Here is a 24137-nt window from a genome sequence, read left to right as displayed (position 1 = left end):
TAGAACAGGAACACATAGGCCAGTTGAAGAAGGCTTCATGTAGAAGCTCTACAAGGAATCCCTGTATCTTTTAAAAGGCAATCTCACCCTACTTCAGACAAACCCCACAACAATCTAATATTAATCACAACACTATTATCTGACTTTACTTACAGGTACGTTGTGGTTCGTGTGTCACCAATAGGTGGATTGTTTGCCAAAATTACATTTTCATAATTCAAAAGGTTAATTTGCTTTCAAGTATAAGCATAGCACTAAATTTGTTAGTCTTGCAATGTGTTGTTTGGAGATAAATATATTCAGAATGTTTAGTCATAGGTTATTTCTTTTATGGTTCTAGAATTGACATATCACTTACATTTAAACTCAACTTTATATAAAACAAAGCATCTCGCAGTTAGCTTCTCACAGAACACATGAATCCTCCTGCTGAGCCTGACAAGCAGTCTGAACTACCAAATAAAAATGGAAAAAGAGGAAATAATTACTGTGGATGATAAGGAAAGCTGTCAGCAGCTGGTGACTAGCTAAATCTTAAGCCTTATGTCACACTCTGCAAACTCAGTCTATTACTCTCCATACACATCCAGGAACAGTTGTATTTCTTTCAGTTCCCATGCTTTTAGCTTCTGCCTCCTCATGACACAATGCATTAATTACGTTTCAAGAAAGTACTCAAAATTTCTTCTATGTCACTGAACTCCATTTACTCCTGTCTTACATGAACGGACCAAGAGAAGTCACCTCATGATGTCCAGTCTACCACCACTTTCTAACACTTTTTCATACCCTGCTACTACCACCATCCTTTATAAACCAATTCTGGGGAAAGGAAATTTACTGTCCCCCGTCTTAGACTGCCTCTATTTTTTATCCTCAAAATGAATTACTAAGCCTGCACGATGTTTAATGCAGCTCAAGATATTCATGAGGTGGCATAATATAATTTCCAGTCCTACCATTCTACAGATTTTATATTTAATAGAGATTTACACTGAATGTTTAGTTTAAACTTACCTTTGATTCTGTTTTTCCAGAATCACTCTACCTTCTCCAATGCAACTTAAAAGTACTGATATTTCTACAGGTTTTGCATTCTACTGTTGGCATTTTGTATCTTAAAAACTCTGCATTCATTCCTGGAAATAACATTGGGCAGTTTAATCCACTTACTTGCTTGATAGACTTTAAAAACTGTAACATACAAAATTTTTTTTCCTCCGGAGTGAAAAAAAGCTGCCTTGGGATCATAATGCTGACCCTTTACTCTGCAATTTACACCAGCATTTTTTTCATTGCTATTATTATATTATTTAAACAAGTACTTTCATTATGCTTTAGGCCCTTGGTATGAAGCTGAATAATTTTCTTATCAGTTCAGCTTCGACTCATGTCCTCTGAAAAATGGGTGACCTGGTCTTTCTAACTTACTGTTTGTTCATTACATCATTCCAGAACCTCCTGTTCAGATATTTCAGCCACTCAGAGTATTTCATCAAGTGAGTAATTATTTTAATATCTTTTATTTTTCTTGACTTGCTCATGGCCTACTAGGCTCACCCACTATTCCCTCTGGCCTTCAGAAGTATTTAAGCAAATACAATAAATTAGGTATTTGCTGCTGTTCTTCTATTTCTCTTATGCTTCAAATCCCTAACCCTAAATCACATCATTATTTTTTTAATCTGCCATATGCTTTTTTGCATAAACCTTATTTCAGTTTTTTTAGGAGGGCACTTTTTTACACCCAGTAACCTCTTCCACTAAGTTAAATTTTCCAACCTAGCAAGTTGTTTATTGTTGCCCTAACAAGTAAACTTTTATCTTTAAGAACACAAAAGCAAAGTGACGTCCCCCGTTTGTCCCCTGGAGAACTTGTAAAACACTTTAGAAGAAAAATTACCCAACCTTATGGAGGGGCAAACAGAAAGATATCAAAGCAAGCCTGTCAGATAGAGGACAGTAAAACAAAACGTACCATTCTGTTCACTTTAGCTTATTCACACAGAAGGGGAAGAAACAAAAAAAATGAAAGAAAAGATCACTGTATTGAAACACTGAAGTTGAAATAAAACTATCAGATAACCCGCTTAAATAAACATTTGCACTTAGAAGTCTCTATAAAGAACCTTTCAGAAACTGCTACAACCGCCTGTAGTACTTTTAGTTCTCACAGTGACTTTCGTAAGTGCTGCTGACATGGGCTGTTGCTGCCTTCCCCTTTCTAAATGGACTAAACTGTGACTTCTCCAGGAACCAGCACTCGGCTGAATATACACAGGACTACACCAGCAAGCCAGCTCTGAAGTCATCGACACAGAGAATGTAACATCGGAAAAAATCAACGTATGGCACTCTGACAGCAAAAGTCAAACACCCTGGTGCAGTGTTAGAATGAGAGATGCAATGTAACAAAGACTCTGTTTAGAAGTTGGGGGCCAGTGGTGGAAGCCAAGCCCCCAAAATAGCCACATTTCTCAGAAGGGGAAGCACTTCTCAGGAGTGAAGCATCATTGCATATGTTTAAAAGACTGTGACAAGGGAACCATCGCTGAGAAAAACCTCTGCCTCGCATGTCATCTTAAGTTACCATGCCTCGAGCTACGACTCATTTCCCCTGTGCCTGTGGCTATGTCTAAAGCGTAATTAAAAGGTGCAACTAAAGCTCAAGCAGAAATTTTAAACCCTGTTTTGAACGAGCCAGTTCACATGTCAGTGCAGGTGGTAATGCTGAAGGGAGAACACAGTGAAGTTACAATAAAAAACAAGGACAAATACAAAGATTAGCTTGATTCAATACATTAATTTACACTCTATTTACAATCTACTAATTAACTATTCTATTCTAGCTACTAATTGCTAGAGGTATATACAAAGTAGCTTTAAAATAACTAGTTGCTAGGGATAAAGTTAAAATCCCATTTTCTGAGAGCTCATAGACATATCCCAACTTTATTGAGTCTTTCATTAACATCAACCAGTCAGAGCAGAAAATACGCCAGCAAACAAAAAAATCCAGAAGAACAGCAGCTTGAATAAAGGATAAAGGGACCATTAAACACAACCATTCAGCACCATTTGGGAATTCTGCAGAAACAGCAGCCCAGTATTTTCACAGCTCATGACGTATCTTTTCAGCCCGGAGTTTCAGTTTTCATGAAACGCCCTCAAGAGGCAAAGCTTAAAATCATCGGTCCATGTGCCGCGGTACGGGCAACACAGACTCAGGGAGTATGAATGGGACGAGTTTCTGCCGGATACAAAGTCACTGGAACAGGACAAGTGGAAACGGCCACCGAGCGCAAACCCTTCATCCTATGCAGGGAGCCAGGGAGACAACGCTGTGGGTGGGACAATGTGAGGATACGAAGCGATGTTTGCAGGGAGAAGGCAGAGCTTTAGTAAAATCAACTACCATCACTGGCGGGGGGGATGCGGGAAGGGGAGGGGAAAGCTTGGAAGATCCGGGAGAAAGTTTCCCTCCCCCTCCACAGAATCACAAAATCAATCAGGTTGGAAAAGACCTCTCAGACAGATCACCCAGTTCAACCTATGACTGAACACCACCTTGTCAACCAGACCACGGCACTGAGCAGCACTTGCAGTCTTTCCTTAAACACCTCCATTCCACCACCTTCCTGGGCAGTCCATTTCAAAGCTTAACCACCTTTTAAGTGAAGAAATTCCCCCAATGCCCAACTCAAACATCCCCTGGCGCAGCTTAAGGCTATGTCCTCTCGTCCAGCTGAGGCTCTGCCTCTCCTCACACCCCGTCCCGCAGCAGTTCCCGACTCCCGCAGCCAATCCCGGCGACTTCCAAAGCCGGCGCGCGGCCACGCCACCACGACAAGCCCAGGGAGCCCGTCCGGCCGCGCGGGGGTTCTCCCCGGGCAGAACGGTCCCGTCTCTCCCTGCGCCCCCCGCGCGGTCCCATCCCGATCCCGATCCCGGCCCACGCGCGCGCCGCTCCCGCCGAGCCGGCGGCGGCCCCGCCCCGCCCCGCGCGCGGCCCCCGCGCGCCTGTTGCGCGCGCGCGTGCCGGGGGCCGGGGGGGGCTCCCTCGGCGCGCGGCACCCGCGGCACCGACTCCCCCCCACCCCCCGCCCCGCCGAGCCCGGCCCGGGCCGCCCCCCAGCCCATCCACACCCGCTCCCTCCGCCCCGCCGGCCCGGCCCCGCGCGCCGCCCGCCCGCCGCCGCTCCCGCCCCGCCGGCCCCGCGGTGAGGGGCTCCCGCCGCCCTCCGCACCTGCCGCGGCCACGCCGACCCCGCGCTGTCTTCTCTCGGGCCCAAGGCGCGCGAGCGCCGCTCCCTCCCGCCGCCCTCCTTCCCTCCCTGCCTGCCCGGCGCTGGCTGGCCGCCGCACTGCGCACGCGTGCGGCGCGCCGCGGCGCCCTCTGGGAGGGAGAGCCCTTCCGGCGAGCCCGGCCGGCCGGCGGCGCCCTCATCAGGGACGGCGCGGCCCCTGAGGGGAACACTACAACTCCCGGCATGCAGCGCCCACGCCCCGCGCTGGTCAGGGGCGCCGCTCTCTCCTCGGGCCATCCTGGGGGCTGTAGTTCAGCGGCGGCGGCGCCGCGCCCGGGAGGGTGTGGGGACGGGGAGGAGGAGCCGCTTCGCCCCCTCCCCGCCTGAGGGGCGGCGGTGGCGGCCGTCGGAGAGCGGGTCGCGGGCCCGGACACCGAGGGGATGGAGGTGGGCGCAGTGGCGCAGCAGCCGCTAAAGGCAGGGAGGTGTTAGGCCATAACCCGCCGCCCGCCAGCGCCGCCACCAAGAGAGCTTCGGACCGGGAGGCAGTGAAAGCGGCAGGGATGCCCTGGGGCTTTTGCAGCTAGGGATAACGCAGCGGGCTGGTGTTTCCGCCAGAGCTGATGTAGGTTCCATAGCCGTGGCCTCGATGTCACCGCAGAGCGCGTCACTGCGGGCGCGGAGAAGAGCGGAGCCATTTCGCGGTGCCACGGGCGGTCCCGCGGCAGCGACAGACCCGGGGGCAGTAACAGGGACAGACACAGCCGCGGTCGCTGACCGCACAGACAGCACGGAATGCCACGATAAGCTCCCAGCCAGCCACGGAGTGCGATGCGATAGCCACATAACATTGGACTGCGTGGCACAAGCCGGCCCGCACACCCACGGAGGAGAACAGGATGGCAGGAGGGGGAGCCCATGCAGCGCCCTGCCGGGCCCATCCCAGGAACCATCAGCCCACCAAGGGCCCATCTCGAGGGTGGGCAGGTGGGAACTCCAGTTAAGGACTCAGAGGAAGGGACACCTTGTCTACCCCCCTCCCAGGGGGAGCCTCAGCCCCAGCGCACCTTTAGGATTGGCGGTGTCACTGTCTTCCGGGGTGTGGGACACACGATGGGGTACAGGGGAAGAGCATTTGGGCATTGCACAGGACACATTAGGGGCTATTCAGGGCAGAAACAGGAGGGATTTAGATGATTTGTAGAGAAACAAGCATGGGATATGGAATAAGAAGGGCCAGTGGTGTGCAGATGGTTTGGCCATGCCCTGTACCTGATCAGTGCAACCTGTCCAGTCTTCTCATTAAACTCCTTTCATAATTTGCCCTGGATGAAGGACTTTGTTTACGACGTGGTAATTGTGTGAAGGGATCCAGGTGCCAGCAGCTTGGACTCATGCCCTGGAGCAGCACAGGGCATGGGCATGCAGATGACTGCAAACAGTCACAACTAGCCAGCAAGGGGGCCTGGGAGGCAAGAAAAGGCTATGGAGAAGGAGACAGCTCCCAGGGGGACCACAGAAGACCCATCCAGCTGCCAAAAAGACTGGGAGGCTTGGGGGTCCCTCGAGGGCAAAAGCACCACAGAGAGTTAACTGCTGGGAGACCAAGGGTACCTGAGAGGTTTGGATTGAGGGGCAGCTACTGAGGTCACTGGCACTGTGTTTATGTGAGTGCTCTGTGTGGCTGGATGTGTAGTCTGTGTCCATGTTTAAGAGGTGTTTATGTGGATTTGTGCATGTGCGTACTGGGAAGTAACAAGCTCAACTAGGCTATTGCATGGGGGCACGGAGCTGCAGAGGCCTCACCTCTCTTGGGCTACCAGATATCACCCAATTTTCCCATATCAATAGATGTGTATATTTGTATATATCATACATATCATGTACATAGGTATATTTCATAGGGCTTCATGTAGAAAAACGGCATTTCTTCACATAGAATTGAGATAAGAGATTAAAGCAGACAGGCAAGAGCTTTCTCCCAAAGCATTTGCACCAAAAAATAAACAAGTTACACTTTTCTTTCAGAAATTTCACGTTTCTTGCATCCTACCTAAGCACATCTGTACTGCAGCAGGAGGTCTGGTTACAGTATTGGTTGGCATTCCTGAGATACCTTGAATCAAATTAGCACACTTGGCGGTGGCAACAGAGATCTTCAAGATCTCCTGTTTTTAATAAAAGTCTGCTTTCAGGTGCAGCTGAGCTAATGCAATAGTGTGCTGCAGGTACAAGCAGGAATTCCTGATTCCTGTCTCTCCGTTCTTCTGCTCCCTTCTCTCTACCAAGTACACATTTTCAGGCACAGTGAACTATATTCATTCTGTGTGTCTTGTGATACCCTGCCCTCAAAGGCCACCACACATGGTGCCTTTTTGATTAAAGCCATAACCTGCAGGGAAGGATTTGCAAAACTTGTGGGCTTGTGTGGCTGCAAGGCAGCTACCAAACAGAGTGAGGCAGGTCCAGGCTGTCTGGGTCTGTGTGATCACCAAGCAATGCATGGAAGAGCGAAAAGCACCAGTTCAGACTGTCTGAAAACACAGAGATCTAAAACAAGGCTGACATCAGGTGCCAGTAAAATTAAGACAGAAGGTAGCTTCATTTCTGGCAGCAACTTCTGAAGCCCGGAGTATTTTAGTAATCTGGGTTAATTCAAATGGAGGGCATTTACTCCTAAGTCAGTAATACAGAACTTTGAGAAGAATTTTACATCATACAAAAGCTAGCCACACCCCCAGCATGTTTTTAAACACAGCCTCTAAAGATGACAACAACACTGAAGGCTAAGGAGGGACCCTGAACTGGAGGGATGAGGGTAGGAGTGGACAGGGTAAACAGGTCAGTGATCACGTTGTGATTGGGTGAAATTCGGGTTTAGGCATACTACCACGGGCTCTTGTTTTCCACAGTGCAGTGGGATGCCAGAAAATGGTATCACGATAATACAGCCCTTTCTAAAAAAGGCCACAGAGCCAGACTGCTAACCATATTTAGCACTACTAAATTGCGATTGGCACCAGCAAGCCTTGGTTGTCACCCACTGACATTTTGTTCAGCCCTAAAAATGAAAACAGTTGCCTGCACTGTTTCAAACTATGAGAGTCACTGGGGAATCAGAGATAGGGAAAGAGAAAGATAAGGCAAAGTAACGAGTTCATCGGGGCTTAGGATCTCAGAGCCACCACAGCCAAAAGGGGTTGTCCTGTGTCTCTGAGGTGGTGAAAGGTGGCTACATATGGCATCAGGGTCACAAGAGGTGTCTGCAACCAGATGAGGTGAGCACCCACCAGGGAGAAGCAGTGCCTGTGCCATCTGCACCCCTGAACCCCACGGACAGTCAGTACCTGTGTTCTACTCACCATCAGTATGAAATACTCACCATGAAACTCACCACGAAATGCTTTCATGGGTCCATGCTGACAGTAAAACCTGACTGCTCTCCTTTGCTCCTTTACTTCCCCAGCTTTGGCTGAGGAAGGGTGACACTGGGAGCTGTACCCCAAGGCTTGCCCTGGGTGGCTGGTGGAACCTTTTCGCTATGCAGTGGAGGGATGAGCTGGAGAGTCTCCTGGGGGTCCTCAGGAGGTGGGCAGGCAGATCTGCCTGGCTGCTCAGCTCTGGGCCACTCCTGCTCTCTTTTCTTTTAACCCTGTTTGGTGGACAGATTGGAAACCCACCGTTGCTGTCTGCACCACCTGCTGAATCTGGTGACAATGGGAGCTGGGGTGACAATTCCAAGAGCAAAAACCACAAGCTGGTGTGAGCACCAAGGGGAATTAAGTTGTAAAGGGCAAACCACCATCAGAGAGCAGCAAGGAGCTGATACAGGGCTCTGGAAAGGGTTTTGATCTTCTCTCATACAGGGGGCACAGAGTATTATTGTTTCTGCCTCTCATCTGTGAAATATCACTCCAGAAGTGACAGTGTTAACAAATACAGTGAAAGAGACTGCTCTGTAAGCTGAGCTACATGGTCACATGCACAGGTTTTATTTTTAACATCCCCAAACTACTTGATGTTTCTGCCTGGGCTTGCTCCGTGTCCTTCTGTTCTCTCCCCTTTCTTTGCTTGCAGTCCTCCCTCACCCACCTCACTTCAGCCCAGCTGAGCACAACCAGGAGAGCAAGTGTTTGGTACATACACAGGGGCTCTATGATCAAGGTAAGGCTTTTTAAATAGAGTTGGAGTTTTTACTGGACAAACCTTATGCAGTGTAATGGTTACTCTATTGAGCTTTGAAAATCAAGACATCTTCAAGACAGCCTTAGTAATTAAGATGAAGTAGAATAACTATGAGATGTCTAAAATGACTCCCTAAAACAGACGCAGCTGGTAAGTGTGAGCACTTCTGTGACATACTACTCTAAAAAAAACCCCTTCGTAATATATTCAGTGAATTAGCTGTAGCTTGCAGTACCGTATCCAGGGTTTTTAAGAACTAAGATGCTGATTGTAAGATGGGAGCTTCAGCAGCGGGTCAGATGATAAATCAAAAATTCAGTCTCTGTAATTTCAGGAAACTCTGAGAGAAGTAAGACAAGGAGATACAGTAAGGGTTAGGGAAAAGACAAGAGCAATCTTGTGGCAATAATGCTCAGACTTAAAATCTAATGATATTTCCAGACTCAGACTGCAAACTTTATGTTGGCAATCCAGACTGAATGAATGGTAAAGTAAGAATTACAAGAGTTACAGGTACTACTGTACCATTTAGTCTTGTGGCTGCTTAACAATTTTTATTCATGAATCTCTTCTCTTTTGTGTTTTTTTTATTACTTAGATCTTAACCAATAGCTCTGAAATTCTCTAAAGTGAGCACCTGCCTTGGGCTGCCTTATGTTTTTCTTAAAGCCATTCACTAGATTATATCAATAAGTTTTCAGAAAAGTATGTTAATGAGATTGTTACCAGAGTGTAAAATAGAACCTGAGCCAAAAGAGAAAAACCCATGGTTTGGACCATTCCTTTTTTTCCCCTCAAACTACAACTAGACTGGAACTTACTATTTTAAAGCACTTGCTGAACTCAAACCAAGACCAAACCGACTTCCCAGTTACTGATGCAAAGTTTGCCTGACTATGTGTCTACCAAGGACAGCACAGGGCCCCCTCCCATGCTCAAGGAGCGGCAGAGCAACTCCATGTCACAGCCTCCTGTCCTGTCTGTCTCCCACATGACTCTCCGACATGCCCAGCACAAGATGCTGGCTCTGGGCTAACCTGCACCGTGCCACCAGCTCAGGGGATCACTTCAGCACCTGAAATTTTGGGGTGGGTTTGTCTTAGATGAGCTGTGGCTACATTGCACCAAGTAGGGAGGAGTAAGAAATATTGCTGATCCACGTCTCATGGTGGGGAATGCAGAGTGGGGTTTCCACCAGCAGTGCCCTGTGTCATCTGTGCCTCACTACTCCAAACTCTCCCCTGCTTTTCCTGTACCAGCGCTGGTGCATTTCACCAAACAGAAATTGCACGAGCAAGTTTTGGTGCTACCACCTTATTGCCTGTGTATAGCACAGATTTTCCAGGTGAGGAGGAGGCCTGATGGTGCAACAGATTCCCTTGAGCTCCATGGTCCTGCATGTCAGGTTTAGGGAGCTGAAGAGAAGCTGATGTGTTCCTGTGAGAACCTGAGTAGCAGGTGTGCCCTGGAAGAAAAGCAAGGAATATGGATTGAAGCCTTTGCCCATCTGATGGAGTATACTGTGGACTTACTCCATCCCTGAAATTTTAAAGCTTTTTTTCTTTCAGTAAAAAGCAATTCCAACCTGTTCAGTAACTCTGAACTAATGGCTATTGACATGAAACACCACAGCCTCACCCAGATGATCCCCAGCTAAAAAATAGAGGGAGTATCTCCATAATTGTCACAGCTTCATCCTTCCACCTTTGGGTTTATCTAGCAGGTCAGTTGTCTCCTGGAAAACCCTTTCCCTCCTCACATCTTATAGTGAGGATTTGAGGTTCACCAGGATTGCCCTGGTGAATGGGCAATCAGAGTGATTCCATGTGAACTCTTTCAAGGTCACCTCAAAACTTGGGCTTCCTCACGCTTGCTAGAGGGTTATTAACGTTATTGATCACAATTTCATCTATACCTTTTATTCTGTCTTTCCACCTACCCTGAGCTGTACCATATTCACTGCCTGACTCATTTAAATCTTGGCTGGCAACATGCATGTGTAAGATCAGTCCAAATGGCAACTGCAGAGCAGGTGTGCCAGAAGGACAGTGACCTGCTATGCCTAATGCCAAGGCGGTCACCCAGGCTGTCCCTGCTGTCAGTGTAGAGGGGTGGGGTTTGACTGACTTAGAGGTCACTGTGATTCCAGGTGGTGGCATGCTTGGATTTGCTTTTTATTTTGTATCAAAGAACAGGACTTCAGGTACAAATGCAGTACCTTGTGAGTCCCTTCCGACTCAGAATATTCTGTGAAATCATAGTGTTTTCATCCTCAGCTCTAAGAAATAAAAGTATCTGTTTAGCAGAGAGACCCAAGTCTGATTTCTTGCCCAGGTTGTTAAGAAGTAGTGATTGAGGAAGAATGGTGCATGAAAGGAAAATAAAATTTTTAGTTTAAGGAGATTTAGATGGTGTCCTAGAAAATGTAATTCTGCGGCAGGCTCTGCCAGGGTTTTAGTGCAGGAAGCATGCAACTGCAAGTGAAACATCAGAACCCGAACATCTCCATGACTGGCATGTATAGTTATTTATTTGTATAAAATATTATGTTTAGTGCTAGTTATTTTCATATTTCTATACTTTAATTCTATATCTGCCAAATAGAAGCAACAGTATCTTTCAACCTGAAGGGCATCTCTAGTACTGCAAAGGTAAATTCTTTATTGATTGTGAACCCCCTCAGATCTAAGATATTAAATATACTGAAAAACCCTGTAGGAAAATTAATAACTCTGTTATTAATGAATTATTCACCTTGAGATTTCAATATGATAAAAATGAGATAAACATGATAGACTCAGTAACGTGGATTAAAAGAAATAGAGAATATCACCTATCTTCCTATACATTCAACATTCCTTCTGTTGTAACATTATATGTAACTTTACCATTCTTGGCTCTAGCATTTGGATGCAAATTTTCCTGAGTTTTTTTTAAGAGCTCATTATCATGTTGTAAAATTTAGCAAGATTGTTTCAAGTTTGTTCACAGTCTCATCTCAGAGGCACTTGTTAGGGTCATTATCTGGGGTGTCTGAGTGACCTCCCATGTTTCTTCAAAATGGAAGGTATCCCTTAGTTCTGTGCAAAGAGCTCAGGTACGATGTATAACCTTAGCATGTCAAAGGATCAGGCACATACAGCACGTATGAGAAAACACTAGTGTTATTTTGGCTAATTGACTGCAACTGAATTAAATTTATATTTCCTGAAAATAAATCGTAATGGGTTTATAAACTGTGTGTGACAATAACTGAACAGATCTGCTCCAGACACCAACATAGCTGCAGTTAAAATAGCAGCTGTATATTTTTAAGCCTTACTTGATTTGCTGGCTTGACAGTCTAAAAATAAAGATTTACCAAAGTGGACAGACTGTGGACTGCAATGTGCATCCTTTCTTGCACAGTAGCTTGAACATGATTGAAGTTAGCATTTCTGGTTTGCTTTTTTTTTCCTAACCCAGATCTTAAAAAATTTTGCAAGTTGCAGGGAAACAAGAAGTGTACGTCTTTAGAGAAACGTTTCATCACCTCACATGTCTGTGTGTCACTTGCCTCTGGATGTTATGTATCAAATTTACTGAGGCAAAGATTTGTAAACTTTCTGCTGAGGGTTCTGAAAGTTGTAGTCTGTGTGGTGACAGTAATAACATCAACTAAACCACAGAGCTAACTGGATCATCAATTAAAATACAAAGCTCCAGATCACTGGCATGTCAGAACAGAAGCTGCATTCAAACCCTGATAAATATCAGGAAAAAATTCTCTGTGTCTTCTTCCTGTCCTCTAACTTCACAGATTTAACAATGAGAAGAGAGACATAGAGATATTTTGTCTGAAAAGAACGGCATATGCAAGTTAGAGATGAGGTAAACTCAACTAAAAATATACCTGAATAATGATGGGGACTGACTCTGCATCTGAATGCTCTGATATGGTCACTTTTCATAAACAAAGCATGTATTTTCTTTCCCTACATGAGATTCAGATGGGGTTTGTTTCAGCATACAGCAGTGTGAAAGCAGGCTCCTCTCCAGAAACTTTGCAATCAGTCCCTTCTGTGTTTTGGAGAACAATAAGGCCCGTGCCTTTGATGTATTTTTATTTATCAGTTATTTCTCCCCAAGAGTTACTTTTGCATTGGAAAGTATTGTTCACACAACACATCCATGTTTTTGTTGCGGTGTAATGTAGCCAGCCTTCCTCTGACCTTATGCAAGTCATGGCTGGGACTATTTTTAGAGATTATATTTGCAGCAAAATGCTACAAGAATGAGAGCAGCAAGCATGCTGCCAATATGAAATAAACCCATCTGTATCTCCTGCTTCTCTGAGCCACATAAATGTAGGTGTAACAAACAGCCTAAAGCAGGACAGATGCCACCCTGAACCACATTTCAGGGCTGGATGTGGCTGAGGCCACTCTGGCCTGCACGCTGGTGTCACCCCTGTGCAGAAGCCAGTGGTTCCCAAGGCAAGGCAGGGATGTCATAAGGGGCAGTGACAAAATACTATTTTCTGCATCGCTGTCTGGAGCTCCTTCCATGCAAAGGTGAAGGTACCTGAGCCTTATACTTCAGAGTGTAAGTCTCTGAATAAGGGGACCACCAAGGGTGTGTTCCTTTATCCTGCAGGGCCGAGAGGGAATGGAGTTGATTCACTAGGAACTGTAAGCAGGCATTGATCAGCACTGGAAATTGCAAAAGATGGAACAAAGCTGTGTTGAGCAATTAATACACATTAAATTCAAACATGAGTGTGTGGCCTTTAGTGCAGTATCCCAGGAGCATTGCCTTTACCAGACATCTTTCCTTCTCCAGTGTTGTTTGTGTCTTCCATTGCCAAGGTGTGGAAGTGTGAAAGACAAGAAATTAAGACAATACCTTCAAGAAGGAGGGGGAGCAGCTTCACGTAGCATCTCTTCTTGAGCCTGAGCCTCTCTGCTCTGCAGCACAGCTCTCCTAAAGGCGAGGTCACTTAAGCCTGGGGTTGCAAAAGCACTCACATCTCAGTAAACACTATTGTGTTCTCTCTAATCTTAGCTAAAAAGACCCTAAAGTCTTCATTATTTTGCTACCAATGTCTGTTTTTTCTCAGAGCCAAACGAGAGTCTATTTGGCCTATGGTAGTTCCTACTGCATAGAAGGTGTGGTGGGGAGACTTGTCAAAAATCTTTCCCATTTTCACAAAGAAATAAAAGCATCCTGGGTCCTGTTTGAAAACAGAACTCCCCTTCCTCCTTATGATTAGCTTTTCTGTTTTCACAAAGACTCACAGTGGGCTAAATCAAGCTGGAATGCAGCCCTTACAGCAAGGAGCAGGAGCTTAGAAGGTGGGAGTTTGCTGCTTACAGCTGCTCTTCTTTGGGCCAAGTTACTGATATCCAGTTGAAGATACCCAGGGAAGTAGCTCTAAGCAGTGACTGAGCAGCTTCTAGTTCTGTAATCCAACAATTGTGTGTGAGGGGAAAGGACCCCCTAAACAACATCTCTTACAAACATTGTTGAAGAAAACTTCAGGGATGTGCAGACCTCTGATTTGACCCAGAATGTCATTTCTTATGTTCTTTGATCATAAGACAGGAAGCAATGCCTCATGACAACCACCATCTCCATTCACTTGCTGTTGGACTGTTATTCTGGTTTTCCATTTGTAGGAAGTATTAACAGCTGTTATCTGGAATTATTGCAAGAGGTATTATGAGCAAGGGGAACTAAGATATTTTTGAAGGCGGTCTTTTAAGTGCATTATTTTTACATTAAACTGATTTAATTGACTGGGGAAGAGTGAGAAATGCAATAATGAAACTGAAGCCAGTGGTTCATTGTGACACAAACATAGTAATCTGGTAGTGATAACCTTTTATCATATTCTTTTACTTCTGCTTTTTGCTATTGGACCTCAGTAAAAGGTTTTAAGGGAAGGGGAGAAAAAGCCACATTATTATGGAAGTGTGAGAGCATAAACTCAGTCTTCCTTAAGACAATATTTAATTAATACATATAAATAATGTATATAATATATATTAATTATATAATAAATTCGTTTAAATTTCTAAAACGTTTGGTTTGGCACATCAACTTCTTCTTTTAGTTCAGTCTGTTGGTTGCGAATTTTAAATTCTTGTGAGCACCTGATGTGTAGAAACAAAGGACAAGCACAGAGGGTCTGTGGCCATCTCCCCTCCTTCCGGCAGTAACTCTTGTCTTCTTGTCTTTGCTACACACAGCACCGGGCCCAGAAAGCTCCCCCTGGGCAGCACAGGCACTGTGAGCGATGTTTCAGCCGGCACTGCTGCGCACCAGTTGAGATCTCTGTCTCCTGCGTGGTGATCAGCTGCCGCCTTCACTGCGGGGCCACCTTCCACATGTGCAAGGAGGAGGAGCACCAATTGCTCTGTCCCTTAGAGCAGGTCTCCTGCCTCAACTCAGCCTATGGCTGCCCTTTTTCCATGGCCCGCTTTAAGCTGGGAAAGCACCTCCAGGTCTGTCCAGCCAGTGTTGTCTGCTGCTCAATGGAGTGGAATCGCTGGCCAAACGTGGATTCAGACACCACCCTCCACAAGAACATTATGAAGGAGACCTTAAATGAAGAGTGTCTGGACACAGCCTTGGCACTCAGAGACCAGAAGGTACTTTTCAGGACTTTGAAAATAGCTGACTTGTTTCCAGAGTGGAGGAAAAAGGATGAAGTGGAAGAGCTATTGGACGAAGCCATGGGTGGTGAAGGAGGTGCTGTGGGGGGAGTCGCCTGTGGTTCCCAGGAGGGCAAAGACCAGTTGCCCGAGCTCAGCCAACGTGAGCGTGAAGAACTGGCAAAGGACAAAGAGGGAATGGACCTGGGAAGTTACAAAACCTGGGAGAACATTTTCAGCAAAGAGCTCCTGGCTTGCCAGGTTGTGGGCTCAGCAGCCAGCACAGGAAAAAAGACAGAGGAGGCTTCCAAGAGGGCAGCACCAGCCTCTCATGCTGCCAGCTCCACAGAGAAGGCAAAGGAAGGACCTGACGGTGCAGAAGAGGCAAAGAACCAAAAGCCTGAACAAGTAACACCAAGTAGAGAACTGAAAGGAATGGCTCCCTGGCAAGAAGGGGTCCTGGAAAGGCTGAAGAAGGAAGTTGGCGTAGGTGATTACAACATGTATCTGGTACATCATGGTGGAATGCTCATCCGCTTTGGCCAGATAGCTGCTTGCACTCCCAAAGAAAAAGACTTTGTCTATGGGAACTTGGAAGCCCAGGAGGTGAAGACTGTCTACACCTTTAAAGTGCCAGTTAGTTACTGTGGCAAAAGAGCACGACTAGGAGATGCACTGGGCCATAAGATGCCAACTTCAGACAAGTCAGTGGATACCTCAGAACTGGGAATAAATGTAGAAGAACTACCTAAGGCAAATATAGTTGAAGCCACACTGCTGTGTGCCCTGGAAAAAGAGCTGAAAGGCCATGAGATCTCTGAAGCAAGGGGTATTGATGGACTCTTTGTGGATTTTGCAACACAAACATACAGCTTTCCTTTGGAGCCCTTCTCCTCTAATGCTGTTCTAGCAGATGTTCTGGATGAAAAAAGCCCAGAAGAGCTCCACATGGAGCTCTACACTGATTGTGTAACAAGAAGACACAACAAAAGCAGTTCAGCTTTCACGTTCACTTGCAGTCATTTCTTCAGGAGGGATGAGTTCCCATCCCACTTCAAGAATGTGCACGCTGATATCCAGTCATGTCTGGATGGATGGTTCCAGCATCGCTGCCCACTGGCCTACCTGGGGTGTCCTTTTGTTCAAAATCACTTCCGCCCTGAAGGACTTAAGGCCAAGGTTATATACAGCAAGCCTCTCAAGACATTTGCCATTAAGCCAGAGGTGGACACCCTTCTTGCAGAACCAGGGAAGTGCAATTTCACAGTGGATCGTCGAGGAAGAAATAAGGACTTGCTGAGCAGCCTCCCAGTGGAAGTGCTCAAGTACATCGCGGGATTTCTGGACAGCTTCAGTTTATCTCAACTATCACAAGTGTCAGTGCTCATGAGGGACATCTGTGCCACTCTTCTTCAAGAGAGGGGAATGGTCCTGCTGGTCTGGGAGAAAAAGAGATATTCCCATGGTGGTACTTCATGGAGAGCCCGCAAAAAGGCAAGTGACTGTGACACTGGGAAAAAGAGACATGAGTTCTCATCAGATAAACATAAGAGCAAGAAAAGCTGCAGATAACCATGCAGATGTGGGGAACGTTCATGAGACTCTGAATTTGCACGAGGGTTTGTTATCAGCGGCAGGGTTGTAAAGTGCAGCACATCTAGCAAAGGTGGGCAGGTGTAACTAGGTATCTTCTGACCGGCTGAAAGTCCCCACCCAAGCTTGTCTTGGGTAACTCATTTGCATATGCACCGTTTTTAGGCACTGGGAACTAAGAATTCCTGATATTTAAGCATTACTCACGGATTGTTGAAGAACTTGATGTTCATACTTATTTTTGTTCTTTGCAAGCCAATCTAGGGTATGACAAAATGCTTCAGAATGCCAAAAAGGTAAAGAACAAGGAGATGGCCGTGAAAGGGGCTCAGGCATTCGTATCAAACCCTGAGGGCTTTTATGATTAGCTGTTCATAGGATTGCTGTGCCTGAGGGAGCAGCATGGGGATAGGAAACCACCTTCTGCAAAGGTGGTCTCCCACTTTTTGTGCTGGAAAATTGCTACCCTTATTGGCTGTTTAGGAAGAAATACGTAAACACAACTCAGTCTGAGTCCTAGTTGAACATTAGTTTTTACAGGGGTTTTTTCTAGCTGTTAGCCTTGCAGCTGCTCTAACATCAAATCATATAGTCATAGAAACATTTAGGTTGGAAAAGACCTCTGAGATCATCAAGTCCAGCCGTTAACTTAACACTATCAAGTCCACCATCAATGAAACTGTTTGAAAGTGTAGCATGACAGACTTCAGCCTGACCAAGCAGACAAGACGGACATCTAGGAATAAGAATTTAGAGGTCCACAAGAGACTCCCAGAAATTATCTAAGGACCTGGCTTTCAAGCAGAGCCCCGTAGATATCCACTTCTTGATTCTTATCAAATGGAAGTGTAGCAATTCATGACTTCTTATTAAGATAAAGTACTCTCTTTTAAGAGAAAACATGAAGCATGGCGAGTTAAAAAATCTGTGTAACAAAGTGTTGGGGGCTGCAAGTTGAATTAGCCCAACACAGACCAGGAATTAGCCACTGAAATAATTTACTGGACGATGTGGCTTCCTTCAGTAAAAGGAAGACATTCCAGCCACCCAATCATAGGGCAAGTAACTTCAGTTATTGTAGTGCAATTTCAAACCAGCAGCATTGAATTTAAGGACTCTCTAACCCTTTTCATGGTAATTCTCTGTACTGGCCACACAGGAATCTAGTTTCCAATGCACAGACTCTGCTTGAAAACATTGTTTGTAATTCCAAATTTCTTGACTACTGTGTATCATAGCTATTATTACTTAGAACTAGGACAGGGTCAGGCAATCTTCAGCATGGCACGTCCACATATTATCCTTCTTCCCAAGGAAGAAACATTTTTATGGAGAAGAAATCTTTAAAAATTAATTTGATTTAACGGTATACAGCAAATATTAAAGTCACTTAATCACAGTCCTATCACTACATGCTAGTATATCAGTAAATGGTGCATGGTATCACTGCAAACAGAAAAGTTGAACTGCACATTTCTATTTTCTACAAGTTTGTATGTCCTCTAGTAATAACTTTAATCCTGTATTTCCCAGAGTTTTCTGGTGTGGGGTGAATAGTAACAGTGTTGTAATGGTAATTGCTTTGTAGTTGCCAGTAGGTGCTTTGGAAGGTCTTTATGTTGTCAGGTTTCTTTGAGATACATATCACATAAGCATGCTGCGGTCACTTTGCTTTATAAACATCTTGGAGCACACTGCACATGTGATGGAGTTTTCTGCAGAGGTGCAGTGGTCAGGTGTCCTGGATTTCCTCATGCTCTGCACTGGATTGACACCATGGAAATCACGGTGTCAGTGACTTCTCCATTAAAAATGGCAGGTGATGAATAAAGCAGAAAAACCAGCAAATACGAGACACATAACAATACAGACCCCATGTTTGTTTATGCCAGGCCTGCACAATCATGTTGTGTTCACTAGCCTGTCCAGTATGAGTAATGCACACCCACTGTGAGAATCTATAGATAATTAAAATCCGCTTCTGTTTTTACCACCATCCCCGTTTTATCTCACCAGTTTCTTTCCCTTTCCCATATTAGATCTGGCAGTTCAGCAGCCTCTTCTCCAGAGTTCACAAATGGCAGCGCAGTGACGTCATGTGCATGTCAGAACACCTGAAGAATTGTCCCTTCTACCAAGTGGAGCACAGGATGGACCCCGTGCTGCTGACAGGAATGTCTGAATCTCGAGAGCAGACTCGAAAGACTTTGGTTTCTACTTTCAAGCACAGAGTCTGAACAACCTGTTTGTCCTTTGCTGTGCTCCCTTCAGGTGTTTTCAGATAAAGATTTGGGAATTCAGGTGTAAAGATTGTTGCTTCCAACCTTCCTTTGGATGTACAAAACTTTCGTCTCCTTGGCTGTGTTTGAAACATCCTGATTTTTTTTTTCTCTGCATTAATTTAATTGTTGAAACGTCATCCACTGCTCACTAACATCATCTGCTTTCTGTTTATGTTTCTGTTCCTTGCTTAATGCAGCATCTTGAAGAAAGCAATAAGGATCTTGTTTGAAAACAGCACCTTTGCAATCTTGAAGGTAGGCTGCTGCCCCTGTACCGTGTGCCTGAGAGAAACAAGATTAGTTAATGTGTTTGGCTTGACTAGGTCTGGAACACCTTGGTTTCATCTGTAAAGCCAAACTCCATGAGCACAGATAGATGCCCTTCTGCCTGGCAGACCCAGGGACTGGTAACCTGTTCTGAGACATGGGAAAAAGAAAAGGACACCCCAAAATTAAGGGAATCTGTTAGAACTCCAGTGAGAACTGAGGAATTTGCAGTTTTGCAGTTGGAAGTTGCAAATTCTACTTGTAAGCAACTGTAAATAATATGTCAAAGAAATACTATTCTTCTCTGTAAAAGAAAAGACATTCAGCAACCCATTCAGTAACAGTACAGATAATGCTTGCCTCAGTTAAAGGGGCTTGAGCATAAGAATCTTTTCTTTTTTTACGGAGCAGAAGAGTGGTTAAGATTTGATTTATTTTTTAATAAATACACTAACTTTAAAACTGAATGGGCTTGTTGAGGCAACAGATGAGAGAAAGCAAGCATGTTATCAGCAGTGTCTGTCTCATTACACTATTTAAACCCATTTCAGTGACACCAGAGAGAAATGCCATAGGTGTGGTGGTGGGTGGGATTCCTCTGAAATGGCCACGAACTGATTTAACAGCTTACAACAGCTTACAGCTGCTACACAGCCACAGCGGCGCTGACTCACACCCCTTTCTTCTGGTTCACAGCCAGAAGTGCAAGTTCAGGACATGAGATCTGAATTTCATCTTACTGTCTCAGGCAGAAGAACCTCTCTCTGGGAGCTGGGATATCTGCTGGCTTGGACCGCTGCTCTCCTCACCTGGGCTGGCCAGGTGAAAGCTGGCTCAGGTGGATGGGCGCACACCACGCTTGCCATCCCTTGTCTCGCTGCATCTGGGATGAGTCAGCTATGAGAGAAGGAGCCCTTTCTTACCCATAGAGGTTGCTGATGAACCTGAGCTGAGTGCTTGGTAATCAAAGGCATGAATTGCATGGTGACTGAAACCATGCTGAGTGCAGCTCGTCCTTGTCTACACTTACAGCTTAAGTGGTCCCTGTGAGATTTTTAACCATATGAGGATGTTTTTCTTCTCCAGACACACACACTCAGGGGCATATTGTCTGAGTTGTGGGGACAGTTCTGGATTGGTCCCAGGAGCAGGACTACCAGCAGTTCCCTTTTTATTTTTTTTTTTTAATGTTACTCCATTTTCTTTCCCTAGAGATCCCTTCTGGAAAGTCTCATAAAGCTTTACACATAGGTGTCAGTATTTGTGCCACGTACTTGAAAATGAAGCCAAGATAAAGATTATGGATAATTTGGGGAGGAGAAGAAAAAATAATAGGGTCTCAGAATAAGCCACTGTTCAAGGTCATATAAGAGACCATGAAAAATTTCAGGCTATGAGCAGTCTCTCACATGATCAGCCACTTGGGTGCTGTAAACTGGTGTGGCTGCCTGTGGCTGCCCTGACATTGTGGCTTGTATTAAATATGAATTGGGCTCTTTTTACCTTTAGTGTTAGTGTCACCAGCACCGCTGCAATCCCACTCCTGACCTCCTTCTGTCAGTTCAAGAGGATTTTGTTCTTGTATCATCCTGCTCCTGGAGATGGCATGACTTCAGTTCTTCCAACTTTATTACCACTGATTCTGCTTCTTCCCTATGCAGGAGTTGCCCGAGTCAGACTGCAGGGAGGACACAACCTTTGCAAACATGATGGTTCAGGGAGAAGTTCAGAGATAGGAATGTCACAACCTCTATCTCTTGGGATGACCCAGGGTGTTCATAGAACATCTAGGAGACTGGACCATTTTTCTTCTGGTACTGCTGTAGGGTACACCGGAGTGACAGAGAATGTTAATTCATGCAGAAAGAAATGCATTTTTCCCTGTGAATATATAGGTATGCTTCTGTAAACTATAAGTTTGGCTAAGTAACCTTGAGCACATCAAGAGAAAGTTGAAAATCCCCAGTCATCTTCGGGTTATTGTGGTTAACCTGGAATAGGCAAAGCTGTGCAAGGGAGTGGAGATCACCCTTACACTGCTATGTATCCACCTGGCCAATGTCAGCTTCTCACTTCATCTCACATTTATCACTAGTGGAGAGCTGTGGGCTGGTGTTGGATTCAGTTTTATTAATCTGAGGGCATATGCAAAGCTAGCTCAGTGTTGATGGTCCTGCCCATTGGCAGAGTCAGCAGAAGCTTTGGGAGCTGCAAGGAAATCAATTTGCCTGACCTGTTTGCCTTGATGAGCACAGTGCTGGCTTATTTAAAAGGTAAGAGGCTTTGATTTGGGTTCAGCAAGTCCTTAGCTCCTGGTTTAGATTTGTAATTTGGCCGATAAAACTTCCTGAATTTCAGCTTGAGGAATTTGATTAGAAACAGAGCGTTTAGTGTTTTTCAAAATGGGTCTATTGCTATGGAGGAGTCTGAACTGGAAAACGGGATCCAAGTCCAGCAGAGCATATAAGCTGCTTTTGGTCCAGATCCCACACTCTGGATCTTCATGACTTTGATCTTGTTTGTGCTGTCCACAAGCCTTGTGAAGGGCAAGAGAAATACTCTGCACACTCCAGGCTGGCGTGTTTTGCAGCATTTTCTCTCCCTGGAAGATTGGAAGTGAAACAATGGCACTATGGAAATCAGAAGTGTCAGAGTAGAGGAAAAACACTCACGACAACAGAAGACAGGAAACAGAAAAGGTAACGGGTTTGGCTGGAGGAGACCTGCCTGATTGTAGGTGTTATGAGGAGAGGCAAGTGGAGACAGGTGAAAGCGCACAGGAATGAAGGGAAGTGGGATGTGGAAGCTGCAAATGATTTGGGAGGAAACAGTGCAATTCAGGAGATGCTAGGAGGATAAGAGTGATGTTTAGGAGAACAGAGACATAAGGGGAATGGAGATTTTATATTTTATTTTATTTGGTTTGGTTTCTACTAAGATATTTGGATGAGCCTTGAGAACTCGGTGAAATGCCGATTCTGTTTTGAATTGCAGTGTATGCAGTGGACCTCACTCTGTGGCACAGCCTCTTTCTGGGTTAGAGTTTTAAGCCAGCAGATCACTGAAACATGAGCTGAGAGGCCTCAGTAAAATCCCAGAGAGTCACCAATGCTGATATTCCTGTATGCTGCCAAAATAAGAGATTTCCTGGACAAACACTTCTCCTTGAGAAAGGGTCTGGAAATTCCCAATCGGTGCTATACAGTAATTTGGGGCAAACGATAATTTTTAAGGGGTGAAAGGGCAGGTCGCCTACTGACATGTATCCTAAGTCTGGTTTGAAGGAAGAAATTTTTTACTGGGCTTCCAACACCCAAAACTGAGTGAACACAGATAAGGAGAAGTTTAAGCAGTGCCTATCATTTTGCAAAAGTCTGTAACTCCTTGTTGCTTTCTTAAGAATAAATATTATTATGGTTTAAAAAAAAATCCATTAAAATTCAAGTCTTAGCTTTTTTTCTTAGTTTCATCACATTAATGTATGCTTTGCCTTTAAATCAAATGTGGTAGCTCCTGTACCCTCATATTCATTACTCCCCTTTCCTCTGCTCCACTCTTTACTATCATTTTCCTGGTTTAAGACTATTATTTATATTTATTTAATTTTAACAAATATTTTTATTTTTTACCTCATCTTCTTTACAGCCACTTTCTCCTTCCTGGTACAGTTATTTACTTACATGAAAAACTTTCTTTTCTTTTAAAAATCCATAATCCAGATTGATGTTACATTATATCTACAAACATCTGAAGAATGTTTTATCCTTACCCTTCACTTTTGTGGCTCTTCATCCACGTAGCTACGGAGGGATTTTTGCTTCTTTACTTAGGGTGCACATTCCAGAAACACTGTGCATTCCTCTCAAAAAATCTGGGCATCTTTCACATACAGTTTCCTTACCTCAGAAATTTTGGGCATCCTTCATATACAGTTTCCTTACTGCTGCAGTCCGTGCTAAAGGGTCTTAATTCCTTGGGGTTTAATTTCTTTTGAAACAAAACATGCATATGCAGTGCAGGCCTATTCTTATTTAGCTTCCCACTGAATTTATATGTAAGGAAATTATGATCACACGCTCCGAATTTATTTTTGATGACCACCTGCTCTATGACTTAATTGCTATTTACAACTAACAAAGCTTTTGTAGGTTCAGTGATGGTTTTGCGAAGGAATTTGTCATGTCATGTTGAGAATTATAGGCCTGAGGCCCGTTCTGATCATGAGAGATGATCACGATGTCCATAACTCTGAAGTTAGTTTCTCCATGGCAGCATAGTTTTTGCTGGGGTTTAGCGCTTTTAATGTTAGCGCTCTCTCTGCATATCCAGGTATGAACTTGAGCAGTTCATGGCTGACTCTGAGCTGCACCAGAGAAAAGCCTCTTTTAACTTTCTGAGTTTTATCTAAACCAGCTGTAATATCATTCATGTGAAACGAATGCACTGTTTTTATTTTCCTTTCTATCATTCCTGTTTATTAAATCAGGATTTTTAATAACAAGGATGACCGTTATTCACCATATTCCTGGTACTTGCATGATACCTAGTTTACACAGCATATGATTTCCTACTGGTATCTGGAAGATAGTTACGAAGACAGTGGAGCCAAAGTTGTCTTAATAGTAGTAGGTGATATAACAAGGGGCAATGGCAACAAGTTGAAGTTTGGTAGGTTCAGGTTGAACTCCAGGAATTACTTTTTTCCCAGAAGAGTAGAAAAGCAGCACTGGAACAGGTCCTCAGAGAGGTGGCAGTATCTCCACCCTTGGAGGGTTTCCAGACTTGGTTGGACAAAATCACGGCTCACAGATATCTGGAGGTCTCCTCCCACCATCACCTCTCTGATTCCACAGCATCACCTGAGATTCCCTATAGTATACAGGCATTTGCCACTCTGGCCTCACCTGCTGAACTAGATTGTCCTTTTG

At 44.9% G+C, this 24137-nt stretch overlaps 2 protein-coding genes across 4 annotated transcripts in view; one reads left to right on the top strand and one right to left on the bottom strand.

Moving 5' to 3' along the window:
* KPNA1 (karyopherin subunit alpha 1) overlaps nt 1-4351 on the bottom strand; it is a 47379-nt gene extending 43028 nt beyond the window's left edge. The window contains exon 1 of the mRNA XM_027885188.1: nt 4248-4351. The gene's annotated coding sequence lies outside the window, so the exon portion shown is untranslated. The remainder of the gene's footprint in view (nt 1-4247) is intronic.
* A 2736-nt stretch (nt 4352-7087) lies between these two features.
* FBXO40 (F-box protein 40) lies at nt 7088-20466 on the top strand. 3 transcript variants are annotated; one of them, XM_027885246.1, is made up of 4 exons: nt 7413-7525; nt 8325-8411; nt 14663-16561; nt 18700-19563. In XM_027885246.1, the coding sequence occupies exons 2-4, from the start codon at nt 8403-8405 to the stop codon at nt 18895-18897; spliced, it is 2106 nt and encodes a 701-aa protein (XP_027741047.1). In that variant the 5' UTR covers nt 7413-7525; nt 8325-8402; the 3' UTR covers nt 18898-19563. The 3 variants fall into 3 exon arrangements, 2 of the variants coding, with proteins under 2 accessions (XP_027741046.1, XP_027741047.1); XR_003571383.1 differs by lacking the exon at nt 7413-7525 and adding an exon at nt 19958-20466 and having other exon boundaries at nt 8205-8411; nt 18700-19197; XM_027885245.1 differs by having other exon boundaries at nt 7088-8411.
* Nucleotides 20467-24137: the final 3671 nt, after the last annotated feature.

Source organism: Empidonax traillii, unplaced genomic scaffold (assembly GCF_003031625.1).
Source record: "Empidonax traillii isolate 1590-97213 ecotype Southwest subspecies unplaced genomic scaffold, ASM303162v1 scaffold163:size1593379, whole genome shotgun sequence".
Classification (NCBI taxonomy): Eukaryota; Metazoa; Chordata; class Aves; order Passeriformes; family Tyrannidae; genus Empidonax; species Empidonax traillii.
This window is presented reverse-complemented; position numbering and strand designations above follow the sequence as displayed.